At 46.3% G+C, this 25623-nt stretch overlaps 1 protein-coding gene, 2 long non-coding RNA genes and 3 other non-coding genes across 11 annotated transcripts; all 6 read left to right on the top strand.

The window, feature by feature from the left end:
* The first annotated feature begins 365 nt into the window (after positions 1 to 365).
* On the top strand, positions 366 to 7154 carry LOC125435775. Of its 3 annotated transcripts, none has more exons than XR_007244916.1 (6): positions 366 to 412; positions 1572 to 1659; positions 2038 to 2103; positions 3884 to 4016; positions 5722 to 5778; positions 6385 to 7154. It is a non-coding gene; the product is annotated as an uncharacterized LOC125435775 (long non-coding RNA). The 3 variants fall into 3 exon arrangements; XR_007244917.1 differs by lacking the exon at positions 366 to 412 and adding an exon at positions 422 to 568; XR_007244915.1 differs by lacking the exon at positions 366 to 412 and having other exon boundaries at positions 596 to 1659.
* LOC125435980 lies at positions 1754 to 1960 on the top strand. The gene has a single exon (XR_007244959.1). It is a non-coding gene; the product is annotated as a small nucleolar RNA SNORA73 family (small nucleolar RNA).
* Positions 2112 to 3378, top strand: LOC125435776. The gene is made up of 2 exons (XR_007244918.1): positions 2112 to 2624; positions 3059 to 3378. It is a non-coding gene; the product is annotated as an uncharacterized LOC125435776 (long non-coding RNA).
* LOC125435978 lies at positions 3171 to 3377 on the top strand. The gene has a single exon (XR_007244958.1). It is a non-coding gene; the product is annotated as a small nucleolar RNA SNORA73 family (small nucleolar RNA).
* Positions 5409 to 5615, top strand: LOC125435977. Its single transcript, XR_007244957.1, has one exon. It is a non-coding gene; the product is annotated as a small nucleolar RNA SNORA73 family (small nucleolar RNA).
* Positions 7155 to 9922: 2768 nt separating the features above from the next.
* RCC1 (regulator of chromosome condensation 1) lies at positions 9923 to 24618 on the top strand. Of its 4 annotated transcripts, XM_048502058.1 has the most exons (11): positions 9987 to 10043; positions 11768 to 11890; positions 13041 to 13120; positions 15138 to 15325; positions 16097 to 16276; positions 16370 to 16493; positions 17498 to 17620; positions 18892 to 19041; positions 19462 to 19581; positions 20186 to 20338; positions 22925 to 24618. In XM_048502058.1, the coding sequence occupies exons 3-11, from the start codon at positions 13063 to 13065 to the stop codon at positions 23095 to 23097; spliced, it is 1269 nt and encodes a 422-aa protein (XP_048358015.1). In that variant the 5' UTR covers positions 9987 to 10043; positions 11768 to 11890; positions 13041 to 13062; the 3' UTR covers positions 23098 to 24618. The 4 variants fall into 4 exon arrangements, with proteins under 4 accessions (XP_048358014.1, XP_048358015.1, XP_048358017.1 ...); XM_048502057.1 differs by lacking the exon at positions 11768 to 11890 and having other exon boundaries at positions 9923 to 10043; XM_048502060.1 differs by lacking the exons at positions 9987 to 10043; positions 11768 to 11890 and adding an exon at positions 10116 to 10370.
* The last annotated feature ends 1005 nt before the right edge of the window (positions 24619 to 25623 follow it).

Genomic DNA, 25623 nt, shown 5'->3' with positions numbered 1-25623 from the left:
TCTCTCTGTCAATGCAGTAACCTTTTAACTGGTGGAGTATTAAACATGGACTGTCCCTATCTAGCTGGAGTCCTGTCCCAACAGAACCAGAAAGAGGCTGATTTAGTAAGCAAAAGAGGGAGGGTGAGAATTGAATGCAAATGGGAGAAAATGGGGGTGGGTTAATTACAAGGCAACGCAATTTACAGAAATCCAAATTTAAATTGTTTTAGTCGGTAACTCGGCAAAAAAAAGCTGTTCACGTCCCCACCCCCACACACTTCTGCATTTTGTTCCGCCCTCTGCTCGTTGAACGCTACAGCGCATGCGCATCGATTATCCAATCGGGTGTTTTTTTCCCGTCGCCCCTTGCCCTCTATAAGTACCCGGGTCTCGCGTTAGTTGGCCTTTTGCAGGCACGTGGCGGGCAGAGGTAAGGAGCGGTCGGGGCAGCGGGGAAAGTCGTTCCGACGTCCGTGCAGCCGCTGCGTCTGCTGAAAGCAATAGTTGCAGGAGGAAAGGAGGGCTGTTGCTTGTACACATGGCTTGGGCCGCACCCTGGGCTGGAGGTTGCTGATTTGTGTTTTTGGTACGCTGGCCAGTCTTGCTGTGTGTGCCATGCGGGGTGGGAGGGCTTGACCCTGTTTGCGTCTTTCTCCCCCTCTCCTTTTTCTTCTGTTCTCCTTTCTGCGCAGCAGTGCTGTGATGTAGATACAGTTGATAGTCTTCCGGGGAGGGGGGTGTCTCCAGATTCCTTGCAATTGCAGCACTACAAGGGATGTAACCCTTCGGGTTAAATGGTCGCCTGAGGGTGGATTCTAGGCCCGTTATGCCCTTGGGTGCGTTTTCCTTTTCCTCAAACAGCCCTACCTAGGTTCCGTCCAGAAATCTCCAGGCACTTTGTGACCCAAAGTTGTTAACCCTAGAGGCTTGTTAACCCTATTGCTCAGAACGTGGCTGGCCCAAGTTCTTCCAGGAAGTTTCATAGCACGATAGCCAGGTAGCTGCTGTTTCTTTTAGGTTAATTGTGACTTTTAAAAAGCTAGGGTCTGTGTTCAAATCTCCCTTTCAGCCACAAAGCTCATAGTCTACTTTCATCTAAACCAGGAGACTGCAACCTGCGACTCTCCAGATATTCATGGACTACAATTCCCACCAGCCCCTGCCAGCATGGCCAATTAACCATGCTGGCAGGGGCTGATGGGATTTGTAGTCCATGAATGTCTGGAGAGCCGCAGGTTGCAGACCCCTGGTCTAAACCTTTTCACAGGGCAGTTGTTAGGGCAAAATGATCTTGTGAAGGACATGTATGGTGACCTACATTTATTTGGGGGTAGGATACTTAAGGCTGTTCAGTGAGATTTAGATGTGAGAGAGGAAGAATAAGAAATTAGTATTCAAGATATAGACTTGTTTTCAGACCTTTTGTTCCTTTGTTGCATTCCTTCCCTAAGACCCACCCCAAAAATCAATGTTAGGTAGGGTGTACTGTAAAGCCATATTTTCCTCACTGCTGCAGAGATGAGGTTCTAAACTGTTTGGATGCTTTACGGTGCGTTCCTTACAAATTAACATTTCACTTCTTCTTGCAGTGGGAGTGTTTGAAAAATCTCAATTGCCTGTTTCTGGAAAGGTCGCTTGCCCCACAGATGAGCATGTCTTCTAGTTTTGAACTTCAAGGTATTCATAAAAGCAGGTTATACGCTTTGGTCTGTAAGGCATTCATCAACTCCTTACTTTTGGAGGGGAGAAAAGCTGCGTAACATGCTTCCATCCAATGGGGACATCTGGAGAGGTCGCTCTCTCTCAGCTCTGTCCGTGTGGCGTATGGGAGCTTAGGGTTTCATGCCCCATGATGTAGAGTCCCATTCCACGCTGTTGGAGAGCAAGTCGGACTCTTAGGTCTGCAGCCTGCATATTCCTACTGCTTCTCAGAGTCTTCGGACGGTGACTGGGGAGATAAACCATGCAGGCAACATTTCTTTTATTACAGTTCATTTCATTTGATCATTCTAGACTAGAGAGTTATTTGAACCCCAGTTTGTTTGTTTTCTCCAGTATCCAGGTTGATGGAGTCATCCTTCACTCCTGTAGCGTCTGTCTGTTTCATTCTGGAGGCTCAAGGTATTTGTGATTGCAATTCTTCCTTTCCCGCTAGCAGTGTAGATTCTCTGTTGTCAAGAACAGTGTGCTTACTTTATTTGGGTCATCCTCACTATGGTCCTCATGAGTGTGTTTTGTTCTGCTCCAGAGAATCATTCCTAGCCCCCACCTCCCAAGAACAGGACTTACTTCAGAAGAGTCAGGAAAAATTGCAGGAACTACCCATTTGGAACCAGGCACTTTAAACTCACTGTATTTGTGGCGCCTCCAAACATGTTATTGGCCCTGCATCCCTTATAACAGCTGTTTTTCAGCTGGTCTCAGTCCTCATGGCAGTCAGTTGGTGGTGGTGCCTGGTACCTTTTCTCAAAATTCCAAAACTTCACAGTCTCAACAAGATTAAGGAGTCCTGGTCTAAAGTCTGCCTGCCATGAACATGTTACAACACAGAAGATGCTAGATTCCTTCACCCTAATTAAGCAGCTGGTAAGGACTATATAAAAGAAGCCATGGTCCTCAGTCAGCAAGGCTGTTAACTAAAGGTAAAGTTTCCCCTTCAGTCATGCCTGACCCTGGGGACCCACTGCAAGCAGTGATTTCATAGGCAAGCCGTTTTTGTGAGGTAGTTAGTCATTGCTTTCCCCGGCTATTCTTTACCCCCTAGCTATGAGCTAGGGCAGTGGTGGCGAACCTTTGGCACTCCAGATGTTATTGACTACAATTCCCATCAGCCCCTGCCAGCATGGCCAATTGACCATGCTGGCAGGGGCTGATGGGAATTGTAGTCAATAACATCTGGAGTGCCAAAGGTTCGCCACCACGGAGCTAGGGACTCATTTACCGACCAAGGAATAGATTGATGGCTGAGTTAGTCAGGTACCAGGATATCTGACCTACAGGGGGCTCGAACTCCTGACCGTGTGAGTGGCAGTGCAAGCACTTAACCACTACGCCACACTGCTCCTGTTAACTACAGGACATTAATTCATAAGGTTGCTTATATGTTAATTCATAGGATTGCTACGCAAGTCAGAAGCGATTTGATGGTATTTAACACAAGAAGGTGCTACCCAGCAAAATGTTACCATCCAACAGGGACATCTGGGGAGGTCGCTCTCTCTCAGCTCTGTCCGTGTGGCGTATGGGAGCTTAGGGTTTCATGCCCCATGATGTAGAGTCCCATTCCACGCTGTTGGAGAGCAAGTCGGGCCCACGGGTCTGCAGCCTGCATATTCCTACTGCTTCTCTGAGTCTTTGGACGGTGACTGAGGAGATAAACCATGCAGGAGACACTGGTCGGTCAGGTTCTGTGCAAGCCCAGTACAATTACATTCAAGCAACTTTAGACATACTGGTTACTGAGTGATATTTGGGTATCTTTGATTTCCTGGGGAGCACATAGAAGTGTGGAGCAGTTTACCTTTGTGTTAGGCATTCAAAATTATCTGCTGGTATGAAATCATGGCAGTCCCCAGTCTTGCTGCACAACATTTTCTGTACCTTTCAGAGAGGCTGCTGGAAAATTTCTGTGGTGGGTGGGGGTGGAGGGCAAGCACAGAATCCCAAGAATTCCTTTATGTCATGGAACGCTGTTTTGCAATCTGGGCTTCTCCACTGACCTAGAGGGGCTTATTCCTGTTCTTGGGAAAAGAATCAAATGGACTCAACATGTAGGCACCCTGTTATAGTGGGGGAGCTCCCATCTGCTTTCAAGTGCTTCCCTAAACCATTTTCCGGTAAATGTGTTAAGAATTGAGGGACCTGATTCCCAAACAAACTTTTTCTTTTCTGTTTGTTGTAGTGGTGTTACTATGTCATCCTACGAACTTCACAACCCACTTGGAATCTGGAACCTGAACAATTGCTGTCATCCTAGCTGTGTTATTATGTGAAGGATCTGGCTTCTGGGTATCATAATTGCCACCGTTCCTCTGGTACCTACCCAATAGTTTTTCATTTTTATATGTGTTTATGTGAAGCCATTTGGTATCTGTTGTGGGTGTCTTCCTCTCATGCTGCTGTCAAACCATTTCAGGCTACGAAGGTGGGATTTTGGTGCAAATGTACATGTAGTTTGTTTGTTTTTTTTGCATGGTGGACTCTTTGGACGCATATTTAGTAGTAGCTGGGAGGATCAGCATTTATAGTTCACTTTTCTTCGGTAGATGCAAGGCAGATGAGGTGGGAGATGTGTTGTCAGGTTGCAGCTGACTTAAGGTGATCTCATAGGGCTTTCAAGGCGAGAGACTGAAGTGGTTTGGCATTGGCTGCCTCTACACAGCAGCCTTGCACTTAGTCTCCCAAGGACTAATCAGAGATGACCCTACTAAGCTTCTGAGCTCTTATGAGGTTGGGCTGACCTGGGCAATTCAGATCTGGGCCCCAAGCTTCTGAGCTCTTATGAGGTTGGGCTGACCTGGGCAATTCAGATCTGGGCCAAGGCAGATTTCAAAGTTTAATAACACAATAAGAGGATGATATCTACAGTAAGAAAAAGACAATACCTATAATGGACAATCAATAAAACTAGGCTACACAAAGCATGATGAAAACACAATACATTGGAATCACAGTATGTTTCACAGTATGTTTCCCTTATAAGAGGAAAGCGAAATGTAAATGTTTCATTTTGTTGTAATTCCCCAACGTTGCCAGAGCATGCAAGATCCGTATTGTAGACAAAATGGGGACTGCAATTAAATTGCATGAATAGATTATGGAGCCAAATCATTTGTAGTAAACAAGTGCTGTCAATTCGCAACTGATTTATAGTAACCCCTCATAGATACACAGAGGTGACTTGCCATTGCCTGCTCTGTATAGCAACCCTGGTATATTTTATTTGTTTCTTAGAACATCTGTAACCACCTTCTTGGCTCAAGGCTTTTGAGTAATAATTATAACACTACATTGAAACCAGTCAAAGTAATACTTCCCTCTCCTGAAAGATGCCTGCTGTTTGTACCCTATCAAAAGCCCTGGAAAAGTTGCAGTTCCTCAAGAGGGTTTGTGTGTGGCTTCACTCATCTCTGTGGCGGGGGAGGGCTATGATGGAAAAAGCCCAGGCTTAGTTCAATACCAAGTCTGCCACCCTAAGTGGGAGAGCAGTCTGGAGCTGGAGGCCTGAAGACCTTAGCTGTTGAATGGAAATATAGGAGTAGAGAGTCTTTATGGCTGTTTCATGAGGGATAAATGAATAAACTTCTGGCCCCTGATTGTTATCAGGATAGAATGACTGGAAATAGTTGACTAAAGGCTGCCTATCCCTGGTCTAGAGGCCAATATTTATGCAGAAGCAGTATCCTTGCAGTGTAGTGTATTATCAACCAACAGGGACATCTGGGGAGGTCGCTCTCTTTCAGCTCTGTCCATGTGGCGTATGGGAGCTTAGGGTTTCATGCCCCATGATGTAGAGTCCCATTCCACGCTGTTGGAGAGCAAGTCGGGCCCTCGGGTCTGCAGCCTGCATATTCCTACTGCTTCTCTGAGTCTTCGGACGGTGACTGAGGAGATAAACCATGCAGGAAACATTCTGCAATACTTATGACACAAATGTTACTTGAGGTGCTGTAATGTGTTAAAATGTGAAAAAATTACAGCAATAATAAGGGTTAAATTTTTGGTTTTTGGCCCTTCTAGCTTTGGCTGTGCCAGATATGAAAAGGCAGATTTAAAGCAATGCCAGAGACTTTTCAGGTACGTACCTTTACTACATTTTTAATAAACTTGACAGTTTCATGTAAAATACTAGCTAAAGCAGCTCAACCTCCTGTAAAGTCCCAAACCTGAATAAACTTTTAAAAAATGAAAGAAGTCCTTTCTGGGCAGGGAAATGGCGGGGAAGCCGGAGCTGCCATCTTGTATGGTAAGGTAATGTGCACTGCAAATATTTATCGGGTGCATAGCAGTCGCATGTTCTCAATGTTTTAAAGGCCCAAAGATGCTGTAGGTTTGGGACTTTGCACAAGACTTTAACATTTGACCTCTGGATAACTGGAGGTCCTGGATTTCTTTGCTTCAGAATATTATGCACTCCCTCAAATCTGACAGGCATCTGCCACTAGGAAGAGAATGTTGGCTGAAATAGAAACACCTCTCCAAAGTACTGTGGGTCGGAGATGCCTTGGGGATCTGTTTTGATTGATAGATGGGGTAGATATTAGATTAATCCAATTAGATTAATCCAAAGTTTTATTTTCCATTCATGAAGAAAGAAGAGTGGAAAGGCTAATTTCGGGGGTGGGCGGTTTATAAATTTGATAAATAAATAAATAATTGATTCTTCTTGTTTTGTTTTATCAGATCATTTTAAAGAAAACCTGGAAGGCATTTAGAAGACTGGCTTTTAAGAACTTGATCTTTTTTATCGTGCATCATCACAGAAAGGTGTTTGCAAGTCAACGAGCTATAGTCTTTCACTGAAAGATGACAGTAAAGTTCTAGAATGCTCCGCTTGGGTCCTAGTGCCTACCTATTCTCCATTCTGGAATAAAGAAAGTCAAAGAAATGGTGGATTACTAGTACACTTCGGCTGTCATCTTTCAGTAGAAAAGAGTATAGAGAATTGAAAGTGTTAAGCAGCATGATGACTGCTAGCTGGCATTTACTGGAGGCGGCAGCTGCATTTAAGAGAAGCTACAGCTTTCAGCTGGGTAGCCATGATGGTCTGCAGGGTGTGATGAGACTTCTTGGTTTTTGTTGCAGCAGATGCACTTTTGTGAACTGCTGCTTGTTTTCATGCATTGCTTGCCTTCATGTACTCATTAAAAATGCCTGTGTTACAATAAGCTTCTTAAGTTTTTACAGTGCTGCTAAGACCATAATTTTCAGCATCAATAGTACATTTTGAGACTCAGCTTCAAAGTTGAATTGTGTCACTCCAAGATGGTTGGGATGTGGCCTAGATTGCTGAATCCTGAAAAATCAATTTTGTGTGTCTGAAACCAAGCCAGTTTTTATGTTCTAGCTATTTATATTCAGCCATTTCTCTCCCCACTCCTCTTTTGACTTCCTGTTGTCTCTCAATCCCTGGTTGGATAACAATAAAGTTTGTTTTTCTGTCTTGTCTTTTATTGGTGGCTTCTTTATTGACTGCAGTTACTACTGGTTTTTGTTAATTATTTATTTCACTTATGCCCTGCCTTCTTCCCCAGGGAGGCCCAAAGAAGCTTGTATCATTTTCCCATTTTATTCTCACAACAACCCTGTGAGGTGGGTTAGCTTGAGATAATGACAGGCCCAAGGACATCATCCAGCAAGCTCTCATCATGGAGTGGACATTTGACCTTGTCTGATACTAATTAGTACATCATGGTTGTCCAAGTCTGCTTGCTTAACAGCCCCTTCGGGCAGTGGGATGTTTTATGTTGTTGGTTTGCTATTTCTTAGTTCAATTACTGAACAAAGGAAGTAGATAAAATGTAGGATTGTTTCTGCACACCATGTATCGGGTGCCAATGGCAGACCCAGCATTTTCCAGTATGTATGGGTTTTCTGTAAAGTGCCACATTCATGGCTATGATTTGACCTAAGTGTTGACCCTTGGACTCAATTATGATGTTTTAAAACAAGGGTTTTGATTTGAGCAGACCCAACATTCTTGGATGTATGGGCTTGTCACAATTTGCAGTGAGGTTGGATTTTAGGCATCTTAATAAATCAGGGTTTATTTCTTGCCCACATAAGCTGCAGTTCTAAACCAGTTTTGTGTAGAGGAGGCCCCCCCCCCCCCCACACACACACACATTTGCTGTACAGATTGTGGAAGTCCATTACAGAAAGGAAGTCTGCTACTGAGTAGTTCAGGCTTGGTAATATCCTTCATTTTGCTGTTTTTAACCCCCCCCCCCCAATTCTAGTGCAACAGCATTTTCACACCCAGCAAACTTGTTTTCACTACTGCACATAGCAGGACTTCCTGTGAACAATACCCCGAGCCCCTCATAGGTTGGTGTTGACCAAATGCCTGTTTGAAACTTCAATCACAGGAACAAAATAAATTGCACCAAGTGGTCATGTTCATTATTTCTGAAAAATTAGATCCTGTAGAAGTAAAATAGATTAATTGCCCCCAGTCAGTGACTGTGTTGTACCGAGTTACCATGTGTCACAGGACTGAGCTGTGGTGTATGTTCATTTGGAAAGGGTTGTAGGAAAGTATAAAGGAGTGATTCTGGTTCACTGGTGAAGCACCTGCTTCCCAAATGAAAAGCCTCGGGTTTCTTGAGCGTCTTGTGGGGATCTTTAGTTGAAGATGCTAGGAAAACTTCAGTCCTTGGAAGAGTTCCTGCCTTGACTGTTTTTTATTTATACTCTTTTCTAATGGGGGTGGGGGGCAAAACGGTCTGAAGTGTTCCATGTTATCTTCACAACTATCCTGCGAGGAGTTAGGCTGATCATGTGTGACTGGCCCAAGGTAACCCAGTTATGGTCATAGACTTTCACAGTCAGAATCAACTGGCCATGCTGGCAGGAGCTGATGGGAATTGTAGTCCATAACATCTGGAGTGCCAAAGGCTCGCCACCATGGCCCTAGTCTATGGCTACCAATCTTGATCCTCGTTGAACTGAGATTGCAAATGCCTGAGCAGACCAGGTGCTTGGGAGCAGCAGCAGCAGGCCATTGCTTTCACATCCTGCATGTGAACTCCCAAAGGCACCTGGTGGGCCACTGCGAGTAGCAGTGCCGGACTAGATGGACTCCGGTCTGATCTAGCAGGCTTGTTCTTATGTTATTAAAACAAGTATATATCTGAAGTAATTTGCAGGGCCATGCTAATCTCTATTGTTCCAATTTTAGCTTCTGAAGCGAGCAGGAAGGAACAGCATCAGAAATCTAGAGAAGCATTCATATTAACAAGAACGAAAAATCTTAGAACCTCAAAAAAGGAGGGCATTAAAATTAACCGATGGAAGACTATTCAAGTCCCAGTGTTCTCTGGCAGCAAACTTGATGTTCATTAAGCCTGATTTATGGCGCACATGAGCTTCTATATAATAAATCTGACCTCAACTGCGTAGTTACAGCTCGTGGCCTGAACAAGCGAAATCAACCCAATACAGACTTTGAATTAAGTGGTCTGATTTTGTTTTTCATTAAAATGGGCAGGAAAGAAAATCAGTGCACTTTCTGTCTACAGAAATGAGCCAGGTACTGCCCTTATATCCATGCATTTCATTTTTTCCTAAACGTAATACCTTCCATTTCTACCTCTTGAAATTAATTTTGTTAGTTTTGACCTAGTGAAATTCATGATTTGGGAATGGAGCATGGGGGGGGGGGGCAGGACAGGACCTTAGTGGGACATCATCATGCCACACAGCCCCCCCCCCCCCCAAAGCTCCTATTTTCTTCTGGAAAGCCAATATAGCCCGGTTGTAATTTTCAGATCTCCAGGCATCAACCGAAGGTGCTCAAGCTAACCCTCAAAAGTCCAAGCCCTCCCTACGCCCCGAGTTAAGCACAGAGAACGTTTCTTTTTCCTGCAATCATGTATAATCATCATGATTCAGAACTAGCAGCTTTTGAATCTATCGAAAGGAAGATCCGCAACTAGTTCAGCGGCAGTGCAAAAAAAACCGCAGAGCAGCTCTAGCCTTCCTCTTATTGCACCTGCTCCCTCCTGTAATGAGGGAAGTGGCGTGAGCCCAACAAGAAAGCAGGCACTGCAGAGAGTATTCAAGCACGGCTCCAATTGCCTAGCGGTGACTCTTACATGTCCCACCCACCAGGGGTAGTTTCGTTTCAAACCTTCTTATAACGCAGGTAGGGAAGCGTCGTACCCGCAACTGTAGCTAGGTGGCGTGCGACAGAGGATTATTTTTTTCCCTCCTCGTCCGACAGCCAATGGTGTTAGCACGGGAGCTCCTAATGCGCATGCTCCTCAGAAATCCGGACTCCAGGGGGCATTTGGAGAAGACTTGCTAGACTTTGAGCGAAGGGGGGGGGTGACTACAGCGAGGTAAGTGCCCCCCTTCTGTTTTACCCCGGATGTAACGTGACGGGGTGGGGGGAGCACCGGAGGGATCCAGCTGCCGGCAGAGGCGGGTGCCGGGTGGAAAGCGGCCGCCGATTCCTTAGATTGGCCGAAGTTGCCCGAGGGCCTCGGCCGGGCGCCCCACGTGGTTTGGAACGGTGGGCTCTGAACGTTCTACCGGTGGAACACGGAGTAACCAATTCGGGTTCCAGGCGAGCAGGGCAAGCGCGGGTCCAGCCCGTTTGGGGGGCAGCAGCCGCTCGTCCACCCCGCCGGCTCTGTCCGGTCTCCCGGTCTGGAGAACTTGCCGTGGTGGGTTAAGGGAGGGTCGACGCTGCGCCGACAGCGCGGGAAATTCAAATCCCGGCGGCTTTCCTTCGGGGGTATGTTGGAAAGGGCCGGGGGCTGTTATCTGGGGCGGGGGTTTGCAGTGCTCAGCGCGGAGGATCGTGTGCGTTTCTTGCAGTTTTTCTCTTAATTGGGAAAGGGCGAAGGCATGAACAGGGAGGACCGCTTGTCCCTACTCCTGGTAGATGGAACCCGAGGAAGGGATTCAAGGCCTTTGCAGATCCAGATCTGGTGGCTGTCTGCCTGGGAGCCTCGTGTAAACCTGCATGAGTACCATAATGATGTAGATTATTTGCATATATGCGAAAAGTAGCATCAGACGCGACTATCCCGGAACCAGGAGGAACCATGAGGTTTTTTTTTTGTGTGTGACTCTGATCAGTTTCTAGTTGAAAAGATCTCGGGATAAGAAGGAAATCCCCCTCTTAGACTTAAACGGCAGCTGCTGTTTGGAAGAGACGGATCGAAATGGATTCACTCTGTAGGAAAGCTTTGTGTTAACAGCTGAGTTCATTCCTTATGAGGATCGTCCTGTGGGAGTAAACTAATCTTCCTGACTGCCTCTGCATGGGGAGGTTTTTTTAAAGTCACCTTGATTAGTTCTCCAATTAAAAGGAACAAGTAATATGTGATGTGAAAGACCTTCATCGGAGACCCATAAGAACCTCTGCCAATCTGAGCAGAGAGTACTGAATTCAGTGGACCAATGGCCTGATTCTGTATATGTTCATGTGTGTTCTGTTGAATTTCCTGTGTTGTTCAGGAGGTTGGACTAGATGACCCTTGAGGTCCCTTCCAACTCTGTTCTTCTGTGAAACTAAGCCATTAATGAGTCTATCAAATCCCTGTTGTTCCCTGAGACCAGTCCATCATGGGGATCTCAGAAACCGGACCCAAAGGCGAGAGATTTTCATTGCTTGAATGCACCAGCAAACCAGGATTTATTTTCCCTTTTCTTTGCATTAACTTACAAACTTTTTTTTCTGTGTACCGGGACAGTCATGCCTTCGTTCATTTCTTTTTGACACCAACCCTGTGAGGTAGGTTATGTAGTCAGCAGACCAGATTAATCTAGAAAAGTATATGGGTGAATTTGGACCGCTTTCTTTCCAGTCTGGGTTAAAGACTTTTAATTGCTGTACCACACCTCGAAGCATTTTTCTTTTCTCATTATTTTAATAGCCATTTCTCTGCGCTATCCTTATTATGTGTTGCCATTCCAAATGCCACCAAGCTGCTGGGATGGCTGAGCAGGTGGCTCTGGGATTAGCGATGAACTTGAGTGTGTAACAATGCTCCCCTTTAGCAGATACCGTAGCAAATTGCTTTGGATATAATGTGGTGCTGTACATTTTTTTCAGCGCCTTCATTTAGACTCAGCTGCGACTTGTGGCTCTTTGCCCCACTCTCAGACTCTCGAAGCGAGAAGCCAAAATATTTGGATTAAAATAAAGAAGCGAGCAGAAGGACCTGGCTTTGATTTTGTAAGCTTCTCTTAGCGACATTTTTTCACACTTCAGATGTTACTTGATGTTGTCGTCTTCTTTAGGGACCTCACTGGAAGAAGAAAAGAACGGGATGTAAATATTTAAATAAATCAGTTTGTAGCTTTGCTTTTTTAATTTGGTGGGGTGGAGAGAGGACATTGGGGATCCAAGAGGTATTGTGAAGATTTGCAGGGATTCTTCATGCATAAAACTGCTGGGTCGCAGTGCAGAATTAAGATCCCTGCTCAGTCATGAAGCTTACTAGGGGACCTTAGGACAGTCACTCTCAGTCTTCCTCTCACTCTCAGAAGGAGAAGAGTTTGGATTTATACCCCACCTTTCTCTCCTCAAGGTTACCTACAAGCTCCTTTCCCTTCCTCTCCCCACAGCAGACACCTTGTGAGGCAGGTGGGGCTGAGAGAGTTCCGAAGAACTGTGAATAACCCAAGATCACCCAGCAGGAATGTAGGCGTGCAGAAACACATCTGGTTCACCAGATAAGCCTCTGCCACTCAGGTGGAGGAGTGGGGAATCAAACGCAGTTCTCCAGATTAGAATCCACCTGCTCTTCACTGCTACACCACGCTGGGAAGAGGGAAGGACTGCATCTGTTGTGTTGAACCTCTTGGAGGAAGAATTAGGTTAAAATTGGTTGGATGTCCCATCTTCTCATTTAGAGCTTGGCCTCAAGTGGCTTTCATGTTGCCAGTGCCCATGTTTTATTCTCCTGTTCAGTTTATCCTGTTGAAATGAGGGTTTTTTCCCCCCGTTACTGTTTCAGGTTTGCCTTGCTGCTGGCTTTAGCTCCCTTCCCCTTTTCTTTTTTTAAATTCTTGATCTCATGAAGCGTCTTTATACTGACTCAGACCCTCAGTCCATCAAGGCCATATTACCTACTCCGACTGGCAGCAGTTCTCCAAGTCTCACATCATCCACTGCCTGATCCCCTTCATTGGAAATGTCAAGGATTGAACCTGGGGCCTTCTGCTTGCAAGGCAGAGACTTTCCTTCTGAGCCACATCTCCTTCTTTATTATGCAAGCTATCGTTAGCAACATCCTTTTCGTTGACACGTTGAGGTTTACATCTAAAGCAGTTCTAGCAAGTCCGTGCTTTTAAAAGGAACCCTTTGCCTTTTCTCCCCCCAGCACCCCCCAGTACTAACGAAACATGCCCAGGAAACGTGTGTTGGAAAAAAATGGCGCACCCAAAGCAAAGCGGACTAAAGGTAAGAGCCCAGCTGTTCCTTTGCCTAGTGGCTTTTCTGTGGTTCCAGGTTTGTCTTGCCCATTCCTCCTTGGAGGCTCCTGCAGATTTGCAGTCTTAATATGCTGTAATAGTGACTGTCAAGGCCTGTCCCATTCATGACTTACTCCAGCATGGAGGGAAGCTTTGGCAGCCATTTTGTTTGTTTACTTCCTGCCGTTGTAGAACTCTTGAATGCGAAGTGTTCTTCATGTGGTTTACAAAAATGAAAACACAAAACAGTGGGATGCATGGAGTTGGATTCTGGCATGATGATGGGTGGGCCTGACTATGTTCTTCACTGGTTCGAAAATAATGGCTGGTCTCTAGTTAATCTTGGACCATACATACATAAATTGAAACCAGCGTGTGGTGACCCCAGGAGGGCGAAGGGACTTTTAAGGCAAATGAAAAGCAGAGGTGGTTTGCCTTTGCCTTCCTCTGAAATGAAACATGCTTGGTGGCCTCTCATCCAGTACTGATCCTGCTGAGCTCTGAGATCAGGCTATACCAGTGGTTCTCAACCTTCCTAATGTCGTGACCCTTTAATACAGTTCCTCATGTTGTGGTGACCCCCAACTATAAAATTGGTATATATAAAATATTAAAAGGCCATTTTCTGATGGTCTTAGGCGACCCCTGTGAAACAGTCGTTCGACCCCCAAAGGGGTCCCGACCCCCAGGTTGAGAACCACTGGGCTATACCATAGATTTGTGGCAACCCTACCAAGGGACCTTTAAGGCAAGTGAGAAGCAGAGGTGGTTTGTCATTGCCTTCCTCTGCAGTGTCGTTTTTGGTGACCTCCCATCCAAGTACATACCCTGGTTAGTTACTGAGATTTGATAAGATTGGGCTATGCCAAGCCAGCTTCCTTCCTGATATTGAGTGATTTTTCGACCAAAATATGCGTTATTTAAAAATCTCAAGTTGTCAACGTGCTTGCTGAGAGGATATAATTTAAAATTTGGAAACTCACCCCATTTTCCTTCAGCTGACAATGTTGCACTGACAGGAAAAAGTCTGGGTCCAGGGCTTGGAAGGAGTTGGGCACTTTGTCCAGATGTCTAAAAAAGTTATACTTTCTTTCTAATAGTCTCTTGAACGTTATGCTCTCCTAAGAGAATGGGTTCCATTGGTATTATTGGCTTGGAAGGATGTAATTCTCTTGCACTGAAGGAACTGGCTGGATTAATTAAATCTTGTTCACGGATATTGCCTCAAAATGCTCAGGGTCCAGAGTGTCAGACTCTTGAACGTGGAAATAACAGACTGTAGGAAAGTCCAAAAGCAGTTTATTCCAGGTGATGCGAAGAGTAACAATGTAAAGCAGAATCTGAGCTATAGAGCTCAGATCCAGGACTTATATCTTTTAATCCCCCCCCCCCCCCCGTTTCGCCCCACACCAAATGTCCATTACAGTTTCTACTACAAAGCTACAAAGGACCTTTCACACCTCTTTGAAGATGAGCTGGTGCCAGGAGATTGCTAGGAAAGGCAGAGGGAAACAGGAAAACAATTGCAAATCACACACAGCAAGACATCAAGATATTGACAGTCCTGACACAGAGGGCTAATCTATTGCTTCCCCAGTCTTTCCGAACACATTCAGTTGCACATGTCATCGATCCAGGCCTGCACCCCCACCCCCACCCCCAATTTTTTTTTTACTTGCCATCTTAAATGCAGTTGGGGAAAAATTCATTGGAAGAAAAGACCCAGTATCCATGTCTATGAGAAACTGCTGTTGACTGAAGGCAGTTCAGAAAAACTTGTTTTCTCTGCTTTTCTCCTCTTTTTATTTTATATCATACTATGTTGTTCATGGGCTCCACTAAACCACGTGTCTCCTGTTTTTTAGTGACGCTGTTGAGTACTCCTTCGTAGGTTCAGTGTAGCCCACTGGGGCAGATCCTGCCTGCGCTAACATGTGTGCAGGCTGTTTTTGCGCATCATTAATGATTGGCGTCCCTCTCTTGTTCTTCCTTTCACCTGTGTCCAGTCAGCCATCAGTCGCATCGAACAGAGGCGGGCCTGGTGCTGACCTTGGGCCAGGGCGATCTCGGGCAGCTGGGCCTTGGACCTGACATCCTGGCGAGGAAGAGGCCTGCCTTAGTAAAGCTTCCTGAGAAGATCATCCAGGCTGAAGCTGGAGGAGTTCACACGGTGTGCCTCAGTGAAACAGGCAAAGTAAGTCTGCAGATGTCCAGTATAGCATGAGGGGCTGTTGGTTCAAATCCGCACCCACCCATGAAGCTTATGGGGCCGACTCAGACCAGCTGCTCGCTAAGCCCTGCCTACCTCACAGGGTGACCGTGAAGATTGAATGGGATGGGGAGAGTCACATATGCTCCTCTGAGGTCCTTTGGGATGAAAATGTATATCCCTGTTCTTCAGCTCATGGGCTGGGACCCTCGAGTGAGTTGAAGAGACAGATCCATTGGGTCATGAGTTCTTATGGAGCTGTTTAGTTATGCACGCATCGAGAGCAGGCAAAGGCATGTCTCTTCTCCTTCTTTGTATGCTACCAGAGAAACAGTAGGAAGGCAAGGTAAAGTCAGTCAGTAGTGGCAAGGATTCCTTTGGCAGTGGTGTACCTTGTAGGGGGGCAGAAGGGGCTGACACCCCAGGTGCCACTTGCCAGTGTCACGTGGGGGTGCCTGCCACAAGCCTGCCTGCCCACCTGCTGGCAAGTGGGCAACCCATACCAAGCATGCAAGACACAAAGTTCACGTTTGTTGCCACAACTCCTTTCACGGCCAGCATGATGCCACCTGCTGCACCCACTTGCCACTTCTGTTGTGGTGCAGTATTTTGTTCTGTGGTAGAGGAATATACCATCTACTACCATCTTCCTGTGGAAGAGAATATATATACCGAAATGGCCTCCTATTTCAGTCCTTAATTTCCCTGGGATTCCTTCTGGATTTTTTGGCCACCAGGTATCTTTTCTGTCCCCAGATCTACACCTTTGGCTGCAACGATGAAGGGGCTTTGGGACGCGACACTTCAGAGGAAGGGTCTGACTCTGTGCCGGGGCTTGTGGATCTGAAGGAAAAAGTGGTGCAAGTCTCTGCTGGGGACAGTCACACAGCAGCATTGACGGAGGATGGGCGCGTGTTCATCTGGGGAGCATTCCGGGTATGTTTGGTTTTTTCCCCTGGAGATGCTTTGGCTGGGACTTTTTTCCTTCATGCTTGTTGACAACTTCTTTCTGTGGACATGTTTGTTCAGGACGAAAATGGTGTCATTGGCTTACTGGCTCCCACAAAGGGTACTGAGGTACAAGAATGCTCCAGCGGCAGTTCTGTGCCTGTCGAGCTACAACTGGATGTGCCCGTAGTAAAAATTGCTTCAGGTGAGTGGCGGTGACGTGAAGTGTTTGATATACAACAGACTTCGGTTGCTGTGGTTTTCCTTCTGGCATAATATCCCCTGTTCTAACTGTAATTGTATTGCTTTGGTTTACTTGTTTATTTTACTTATACCCCTCCTTTCTCCCTAAGATTCAAGTGGATTACAAAATGTAAAAACTGTGTGATCAGACACTACATAAGACATCCACTGAACAATGCAGTAGGCCTGTGATTACAATATTAGAAGACAGTGCAAACCATGAACCCATGAATCTTTTGTCATAATCAAATGTATTTTATCTACTGCTTGCTTTTTTCGTGAGTTGACCTTTTAGTAAACAGCCACCGACTGTGTATAAGTACAATAATAATTATATTAGTGTCGCAAATATTCCTTCTTGTAAATACCATAGACTATGTAATATTTTGTATAATGCTTTTAGTACTCTCATTATAGATTATAGATTAACATTTTGAAAAGTGCTTCTAGTACTCTTTTGTCTATGTATATACTATGGTAATGGTACCTTGAAACTGATGTACCTTGATCTTGTATTACTGGTCGCTGACTGTAAAATAAAATGACTTGACTACTCATGATTAACTTTGCCTCTGAACGTCATGGCAAAGGTTGTGGGAAAGCATCTCCTCTTCCTTAGCTGCAGATGGAACTCCCCTAGATCAGGGATTTCAAACATGGGGCCTGGGAAGCAGATCCAGCCTCTTGAATGGGCTTATCAGGCCTTTGAGCCAGCTGATGCATCCATCCATCCATCCATCCATCCCCCCCCCCCCCTTCTTCATCTGTCCTGGAGACCTTTGGACAAGAGAGGTGGGGTTTGCCTCAGCTGGTTCACGGGCCTGATAAACCCTCTCAAGGCAGCCGCCTCCCCAGCCCCCAGGCCCAGTTCAACTAAGTCGCATTTGTGTCACATGCGGCCCTCGAAACAAATGAGTTCAACACCCCTTTCTAGACATTTCCTTCATTTTGTCTTCGCTTTCGCAGGGAGCCATCACTTAGCCCTAGTGTCTGTGGAGGGGAACCTTTATACCTGTGGTTGTGGAGACAATGGCCAGCTGGGCCGAGTGCCCCAAATTTTCACTGCCAGGGGAGGAAGACGAGGACTGGGTGAGTTCATGAGATGAATTGTGTTGCTTTGAGACAGTTTGTGGGGAAGATGCGGCAGGTGACCAGTTTGGGGGTGTAGAGGTGACGTGTCCCCATAAACAAAGGGATTTCCAAGGTGGAGGGGCCAAGGCTTACCGTGTTTCCCCAAAAATAAGACAGTGTCTTATATTAATTTTTGCTCCCAAAGATGTGCTATGTCTTATTTTAAGGGGATGTCTTATTTTTCTGTGTTCTGTTCGTCAGGCATGCTTCCAAACAAAAACTTTGCTACGTCTTACTTTCGGGGGATGCCTTATATTTCGCACTTCAGCAAAACCTCTACTACGTCTTATTTTCAGGGGATGTCTTATATTCGGGGAAACAGGGTAGTAGCAGACCAGCTGCTTTGTATGCAGAAAGTCCCAAGTCAGATTTCCCTGAAACAGATCTGAGAGTAGCCAATAAAAGGTTTCAGAGGAGGCAAACAGACCAGTATTCTGGTTCTCCTTTTTATTTAGGAAGGGGCCACAGCTGCCTGGTTGAGCACAGAATTTACCTGCTGGGGGTCTTCAGTTCAGTCCTCAGCATCTCTATTTAAAAAAGGATCAGAATAGGCTATCGGAAAGATCACTCTTTGAAATCGCAGAGAGCAGCTGCCAGCCTGAATAGGCAATGCTGGCCTTGATAGACCAAGGATCTGGCTCAGAATAAGGCAGCTTCAGGAGCTCAGTTATGTCAGTGAAGAGGCTGTGGCTCAATGGTTGAGCATCTGCTTGGCATGCGGAAGGTCCCAGGTTCAATTACCAGCATCTCTCGTTAAAAGGAACAAGTAGTAGTAGAAGAAGAGAAGAGTTTGGATTTAGATCACCCCTTTCTCTCCTGTTGGAGACTCAAAGGGGCTTACACTCTCCTTTCCCTCCCCCGCCCCATAACAAACACCCTGTGAGGTAGGTGGGCTGAGAGAGCTCCGAAAAGCTGTGATTAGCCCAAGGTCACCCAGCTGGCGGGTGTTGGAGTGCACAGGCTAATCTGAATTCCCCAGATAAACCTCCACAACTCAAGTGGCAGAGCGGGGAATCAAACCCAGTTTCTCCAGATTAGAATGCACCTGGTCTTAACCACTACGCCACTGCTGCTGTAGGTGGTAAGAAAGACCTCTACCTGAGATCTTGTCGAGCAGCTACCAGTCTGAGTAGACAATACAGACTTTAACAGGTCAGTGGTCTGATTCAGTATCTGGCAGCTTCCTGTGGTCAGGGTCAATTCTTCTAAGCCCTCTCTCTTTCCTCCAGAACGCCTGCTGCTCCCCCAGCCTGTCCCCCTCAAAGGCAGTAAGGCCAAAGGGCATATCCATGATGTCTTCTGTGGCTCCTATTCTACCATAGCCCTCACCCAGGAGGGCCATGTCATTGGGTTTGGCCTCTCCAATTACTACCAACTGGGTAAGTTGCTGCCTGCGTGTCAAGGAAAGGGATTCATAAACCCCCAGTTGTTGCAAGAAGAGTGTGTTGGTGAGAATCTTACAAATCCTGTGTCATCAGGAAAGCTGGGGAAGAATGAGGAAACATAGTTTCTTCCTTGTCTTTATAGGAGGAAAAGAGGGGGCGTGATTCCTGCAAGCTGGATCATGCTTAAGAGGGGAAAAACAGCTCTGTCTGTCTGATCTTGTTTGCTGTAACTTTCAAGGGTTGTGGACTAGGCTAGGTGGTGGCTGTGTACATGTGTTGCTGCTGTACACACAGGGTGGAGGAATGTTGATTGCTGCTTCAATGAATCTTAACTGCTCTGAATTGTGGGTAAATCAGCCTGACCCCTCTGATTTGTGTCTGCAACTAACTGTGATTTCCTTGACTACCCCCAAGGTTCTGAAAGCATCGACACTTACTATTCCCCAAAGATTCTGACGGCGTTCAAGAACTCCACCAGATCCTGGGTTGAATTCTCTGCCGGGCAACATCATACTGTGTGCCTGGATTCGGAAGGTGAGCAGCCTAGAGTGTTATTCTCCAGAATGAGGAGGAATAACCGGATGTGTTTGTGAAAGGAGAGGATCGATGTGTGTGTTTGCCTGTCTTTATTTGGCTCCCCAAATATGAAAGTACCCAACGTTTCGGGCATCTGCCTGAAGCAGAATCTACTAAGCTTCCGTAACCCATTACTTCCTGTTTATTCAGGATTGGGTAATTGATTTGCCATGGTATGTTGTTCTGTGATCCTGTTTTTTCCCAGCTTATTTATTTATTTTTGCTCTGGGCAGTCCCAGATTTAGAGTGTTTTCAGGGTGGGGGGCTGATTAAATTTTTCACATACATTAAAAAGTGCAACCTTGTTACTCCTTTTTTGAAAAGGCCTTCAGAACCGTTTTACACCTTTTGTGAGGGGTCCTTTCTTGACCTCCTCAAACAGGTCATACGTTGAGAAAGCTTCCATGACTGGGAAAAAGATAACATCCTTTTTAAATCAGGATATATTTCACTCAAACATGTTTCCAGATTTATAGACGGTCTTAGATTTCCCCCGTCCTTTCTCTTCTGAAAATGTATTCCCGCCTTCCCTTGTCTCATTCTGCCTCTCAATTTCAAACAGGCACTGTGTATAGTCTTGGCAGAGCAGACTATGGCATGCTGGGCTTGGGAGAAGGCATTGAAGAGAAGAGCACGCCCACTGCCATCCCTGGGCTGGCGAAGGCATCCTCCGTCGCCTGCGGAGAACGGGTTGGCTATGCAGTTACAGAAAATGGTGAGTCTGAATGAGTCCAGGACCCCAAGGCCCTCAGCAAGTTGGGTGGCATGCTTGTTTGGAATCAAATTGCCACCAGGAATGTAGCTACATTTTTAAAAGAGAGAAACCTGTGTTTCTAGTCCCCATGTTTATTTGAGAAAGCAGGGCCAAGCAAATATTTGGAGGGTGGAAATGCTGGAAATTGCTAGGCTTAATATTCACGACATCACGAGACATCTTGTACTCTGGCAGAGTTGGGCTTTGCATTGTAACATGCTTTGAATTCCTGTTCTGGAAGTAAGTGGGATATAAGTTTTGCAGTAAGTAACTTTCAGAATCTCAGGATCTTGGTAGTGTGATGGTGAGAGCTTCCGTGCTGGATCAGGCCATTGGTTCAGCATCCTATTTCACCTCGTGGCTAACCAAATATCCTACAAAAGCCCTGAAGTGGGGCACAAAGGTTGAACTCTCCTATTCTTTCCCTCCCACCCAGGGCTGTTCTTAAAGAGCATTACTGGCCCTGAACAAAGGAGTTTCATTCAGTCATTGCGAGTAAATTGCCGTTGATTGACTAATTCTCCCTAAGGAGCGGTCCCGCATCTTGCTGGGGAATGGTATAGCCTGTTAAGAGTTTACTGTATCGTCTGGACCAGGCTACAATCAGAGTGGTAGTTGCGGGCATATCCATGATAACTCTGAGGGGTGAAATTTCCTAGTAGGGTTTTGTCTCTTATAATTTGCCCATTGAGGGTTATCTTCAAGTCTAGTGGTTTGTGTTCCATGTTCTCAGGAGATGTTCAGACCTGATGTTTCTTATGAGTCTCAAACAGAGCTGTGATGGTAGAAAAATGCCATCAAGTCCCAGCTGAATTATGGCAACCCAGTAGGGTTTTCCAGGCAAGAGACAGAGATGGTTTGCCATTACCTGCCTCAACCCTAGACTTCTTTGGTGGTCTCCCATCCAAGTACTAACCATGGCCAACCCTGGTTAGCTCTGAGACCTTACAGGAGCAAGCTATCCTGGGCTGTCCAGGTTTGTCCAGCCAGCCGGAACTGTACTTCCTTGATAATAGGGGTGAGGGAGGTCTCTTCAAGAAACAAGTATTTCCTTTTGATGCCCACTAGCAAGGCAGTTTTCATCACTGGCATCATCCTGCTGTCCTCTTTAGGGTTATCTTCATGTCTAGATGGACTACTTTAAAAAGTATTCAGGGGGCTTTCAAGACAGGACCAGACTTCTTCTCCCCCTTGTACATCTTATTTATTTTACGCATGTTTTTGAAAAATACATCCTCTTGAGAACCCACCTTTTGCCCAAGCGAAAACATCAAAAGAGCCATGCTGGATCTGACTAGTGGTCCATCTAGTCCAGTGATTCCCAACCAGGGTTCCGTGGTACCCTGGGGTGCCGTGAGCATGTCCCAGGGGTACCACAGCAACACTTCCAGCCCCCCTAACTTCTGCGGTGTCTTCCGCCGGTGCCAGCAAGGACAAGGACGGCCCAGGATAGCTTGCTCCTGTCAGCAGCCACTTCCTGCCCGACAGTGCTTCCCTTCACCCTGGGAGGAGAAGGTGGGGTGGGGTGGGGGTGACAAGCAGGGGCACTGGGAGGGGAAGGTGGGGGAGATGGCAGGGGTACCGTGAGATATGAAGGGTGAGGTCAAGGGTACCGTAATGCCGAAAATGTTGGGAAACACTGATCTAGTCCACCACACAGTGGCCAACCCGTTCCTCTCGTATGGCCAATAACAGAGCACAGAGGCTGAGTCATTCCGTTGATGTTGCCTCCTAGCCCTGGTATTCAAATATGCCTCCAAATATGGAGTCAGTCATCATGTCTAGTAGCCACTGCTAGACCTGTCTTCCACAAATCTGTCAAATGAACCTGTCAAGCCTGTTTATGCTTGTGTGACCATCGCTACATTTTCTAGCAGTAAATTCCAGAATCATTTCTTGTACAAAAAAAAATTATTTTGTTCGTTCTGAATCAATGGCCCTCGACTTCCTTGAGTTATAGTCTTTTGGGAGAGGGAAAGAAAGTTCAGTCCACTCTCTCTACCCCGTGTATAATTTTATGAACCTCTATCATCTCTCTCCCCCGCAGTCTCTTTTCTAAACTGAAGACATAAAGCTGAGTTATATTTAAATTTCTCAACCACAAATTGTATAGGCAGCTGAAATCAAGCACTGGAAGCCTAAAGCTCAGGGTAGCCTTCAGTCATAAACTGGAAATTCTGCCAGGGCTATGGGTAGGGCCGTGCCAACTGGCATAGCCTTGCCCACTTCTGGCTCCATTCCCTGTCCAGTGTTCTGTGCCTTGCAATGCAACTGGAATTTTTGCTCATCACTGGTCGGATTTTACAAGAGCAGGTATAGCCCCATTCAGCACGCATCTTGACAGTGAAAACTATCTACTTTCACTGGACCACTAGCCCATGACTGTTCCCTTTATAAAAAGGGACAATTGGGGAGACCAGAACTGTGTAATGCATGCCATGCATAGAGCACTGGAATTACCTTTACGTTTCACAGCCAGCGTGTTGGGATGTATCATGAAACTTTTAAAACTGTCAATGTGATCCGCACCCATCTCTTTCTTGGCAGGGCGAGCATTTGCCTGGGGCATGGGATCGAACCTGCAGCTGGCCACAGGGGATGAAGAGGATGCCTGGAGCCCTGTTCAGATGTCGGGCCAGCAGCTGGAGAACCGCACTGTCCTTTCTGTGACGGGTGGCGGCCAGCACACAGTTATGCTAGTCAAGGACCAGCAGAGTTGACAAGCTGGGATTCGAGATCCCAGCAAGAACTCGGGTGGAGGGATGGGTCCGCCTCCCTAAATCTTTAAGGCTCAGAAGACTAGCTTTTGATGGCATCCTGTCATACCTTCTGATAATCTTCCTTGGAGAGAAGAATTATATAAAGTGTTCTCCTGAAGGCTGGAATTTATTTAAATCTAAAAATTGGGTTCCCTCGGTAGCTGGAACAAGGTCTTTGTTTCCTAGCTCCCTTCACCTCCGTGGCGGTTTCTTTCCCTGCTTGTTAACCGTCAAAAAAGGTCAGCTGAAATTTCCACCTCTTGCCATGAAACCTGTCTCAGCCCACCTTGGCTGCTAGCCTTATTTTTTTTTCCCCTTCAGTCCTTTCTGCTTCTCAGAATTCAGGGAGTTCTATCATTCTTTGCTCCTGACACCCACGTTTGTCCTAGGTGACCTGACGTGCTCCCCTTTGTTTTGAACTTGGGTATTTCTTGAACCTCCCTGTTTCCTGTTTGGCCAAGGTGGTAGATGGCAGGTACCAACAATCTGAGCCACACCCAAATTAAAAAGAGAGGAGTGTGTGGTGGGGACATGTAGGACAAATTGGGATGCTGATGTCAAAGGGAGACAGGCGAACACATGGCATTTGGGGAAGAAAAAAGACAAAAAAAATACTTTGTTGCTTCCCAAACATAGCTTGAGAAAGTGTAACTGGGGCATGAGTCAGCTTTATGTTACTCCCATCTAGCCACAGTTGGGGGTCAGCAACTGGAGTGGGGAGTCGCTTGTAAACAACAGTTCTTCCCATTTTCCAGAACGCTCTGCCCATTCTCCGTTCCTTTGGGGACGTGACTGAGGTGGTGGTTCTTTTATTAGCGTATTACAAACCTGGCTCAAGCCATCCTCTTTTACCATCTGCCTGGTGTTTGGGGAGATGTTTTTAAACCATTGACTGGCTTCCTTTGATGGGAGTGTGGATCAGAACTGGATTGAATAACCTTGCTTCTGGGTTGTTGGCCTTTAAACACATTTTAAACTCGGAGCCCATCCATGGGAGCGGCGTGCAGCTGTGCTGGCAGATTTGCCCTCCCCAGGGCATTTTCCCCAGTGTAAGGGTGTTTTCGCCAGCGTGTGGCCACCACGGCCCTCCCTATTGCTGGGATGCAGCGCCAGACGCTGGCATCAGGATCCCAGCACCCCTGCCACTGGCGTGGCGTGGCTAACATTAGTCTGCTTCCTCCCAACCATTTGCTGTGCTACTCTGGTGGACAGGGCCTCAGACATATGGCACCAAAAAGGGTGGCATAAGTCTGTTACAGCCAATGGGGGCTTCTTGGTGGCAGGGAGGCCTTTTTGCCTTTCTAGCCTCCCTATGTCACTGGGAAGCCTCTTTGGGGGCAGCGGCTGCAGTGCCGTGGCCAGGCACCCAGCCCCTTGGATTGGGGCTGTTAATTTTTGAGGGGGGATGGAGTCAAAGAAAATATTTTGGAAGAGAAGCAGATCTGTACGATTCTAACATTTGGAATAAACTGAGTTTTGATAGCGCTGTGTGTTTTCTGGAAGACGGGTATCTTTTAAAGCCAAAATTCTTTGGGTTGGGGGATGGGGGCAGAAAAGGCCATCAAGCCACAGTCTGTTTATGGCCACCCCATATGCAGCACAAGAAAGATGGCAGGCTGCTGCAAAAGGAGTGTCACCAACCTAAAAGACCAAACAGTAATTTATGTCTCTCTTCCCTCCTCAAGAGATTACAAAGCAACATACAGTCCTCCAAAACTTTTTCTTTCTGGAGGGTGGGGGGACCCTTAGGAAAAGCAGTGGTTGCAAAGTAGATGTTTGAAATGGAAGGCAGAAACTGCTGTCCCTTTTTCTGTAAACAAATTACTTTCCATCTGATGAATTGCATTGTTGGATATTTAGTGCCATCCAGTTGGAATTGATTTATGGCAGCCTCTCGTAGGATTTCCAAAAGATGGCTAGAGGTGGTTCACTATTGCTTTCACTCTGTGTAGAAACCCCACTCTTCCTCAGTGGTCTGCTATCCAAATATTAAACACAGCCAGTCACACTGAAAACATCCCAGCTCTGGCAAGATTGGCCTCATCTGGGTTACTGCAATCGCTGTTGTTGAATACAGGCCAGCAGGGATAGGGAAACACTGATGAACTTTCAGATCTGAGCAGCTGTTGCAAACTGTATTGACTTGGAGCAGGGGTCACTGGTTGAAGGGCTTTCCAGTGCACAAATTCAGGGGCCTCTGCAGGAGACTTCTGCTTGGATGCAGCTGTTGAATCTAATCTGGCAGATTTGCACCACTTGAAAACCGAGGATCTTCCAAACGTGTTGGAAATAAAGGAGTGCTGTCTGGGAGAGCTACATGGACACATGCACTGTGCTGAAATTTTTGATTGACACTTTTTTGAAACCAGCATAAGGAATACCTTGAACACAGGGCTTGGTGAATCTGGAAGTGAAGAGTATTTTGGAGACTGGATCATTGTGGGGTAGAACTGGGATTACTTGGGTTCAGATCAGACTCTTTGTCAC

This window comes from Sphaerodactylus townsendi, linkage group LG06 (assembly GCF_021028975.2).
Source record: "Sphaerodactylus townsendi isolate TG3544 linkage group LG06, MPM_Stown_v2.3, whole genome shotgun sequence".
In the NCBI taxonomy this organism is placed as follows: domain Eukaryota; kingdom Metazoa; phylum Chordata; class Lepidosauria; order Squamata; family Sphaerodactylidae; genus Sphaerodactylus; species Sphaerodactylus townsendi.
This window is presented reverse-complemented; position numbering and strand designations above follow the sequence as displayed.

Coding starts and splice junctions, on each gene's coding strand:
- RCC1 (XM_048502057.1), top strand. CDS start 13,063: ATGCCCAGGAAACGTGTGTTGGAAAAAAATGGCGCACCCAAAGCAAAG. Junction 15,326..16,096: donor GCCTCAGTGAAACAGGCAAA/GTAAGTCTGCAG, acceptor TTCTGTCCCCAG/ATCTACACCTTTGGCTGCAA. Junction 16,277..16,369: donor TCATCTGGGGAGCATTCCGG/GTATGTTTGGTT, acceptor ATGTTTGTTCAG/GACGAAAATGGTGTCATTGG.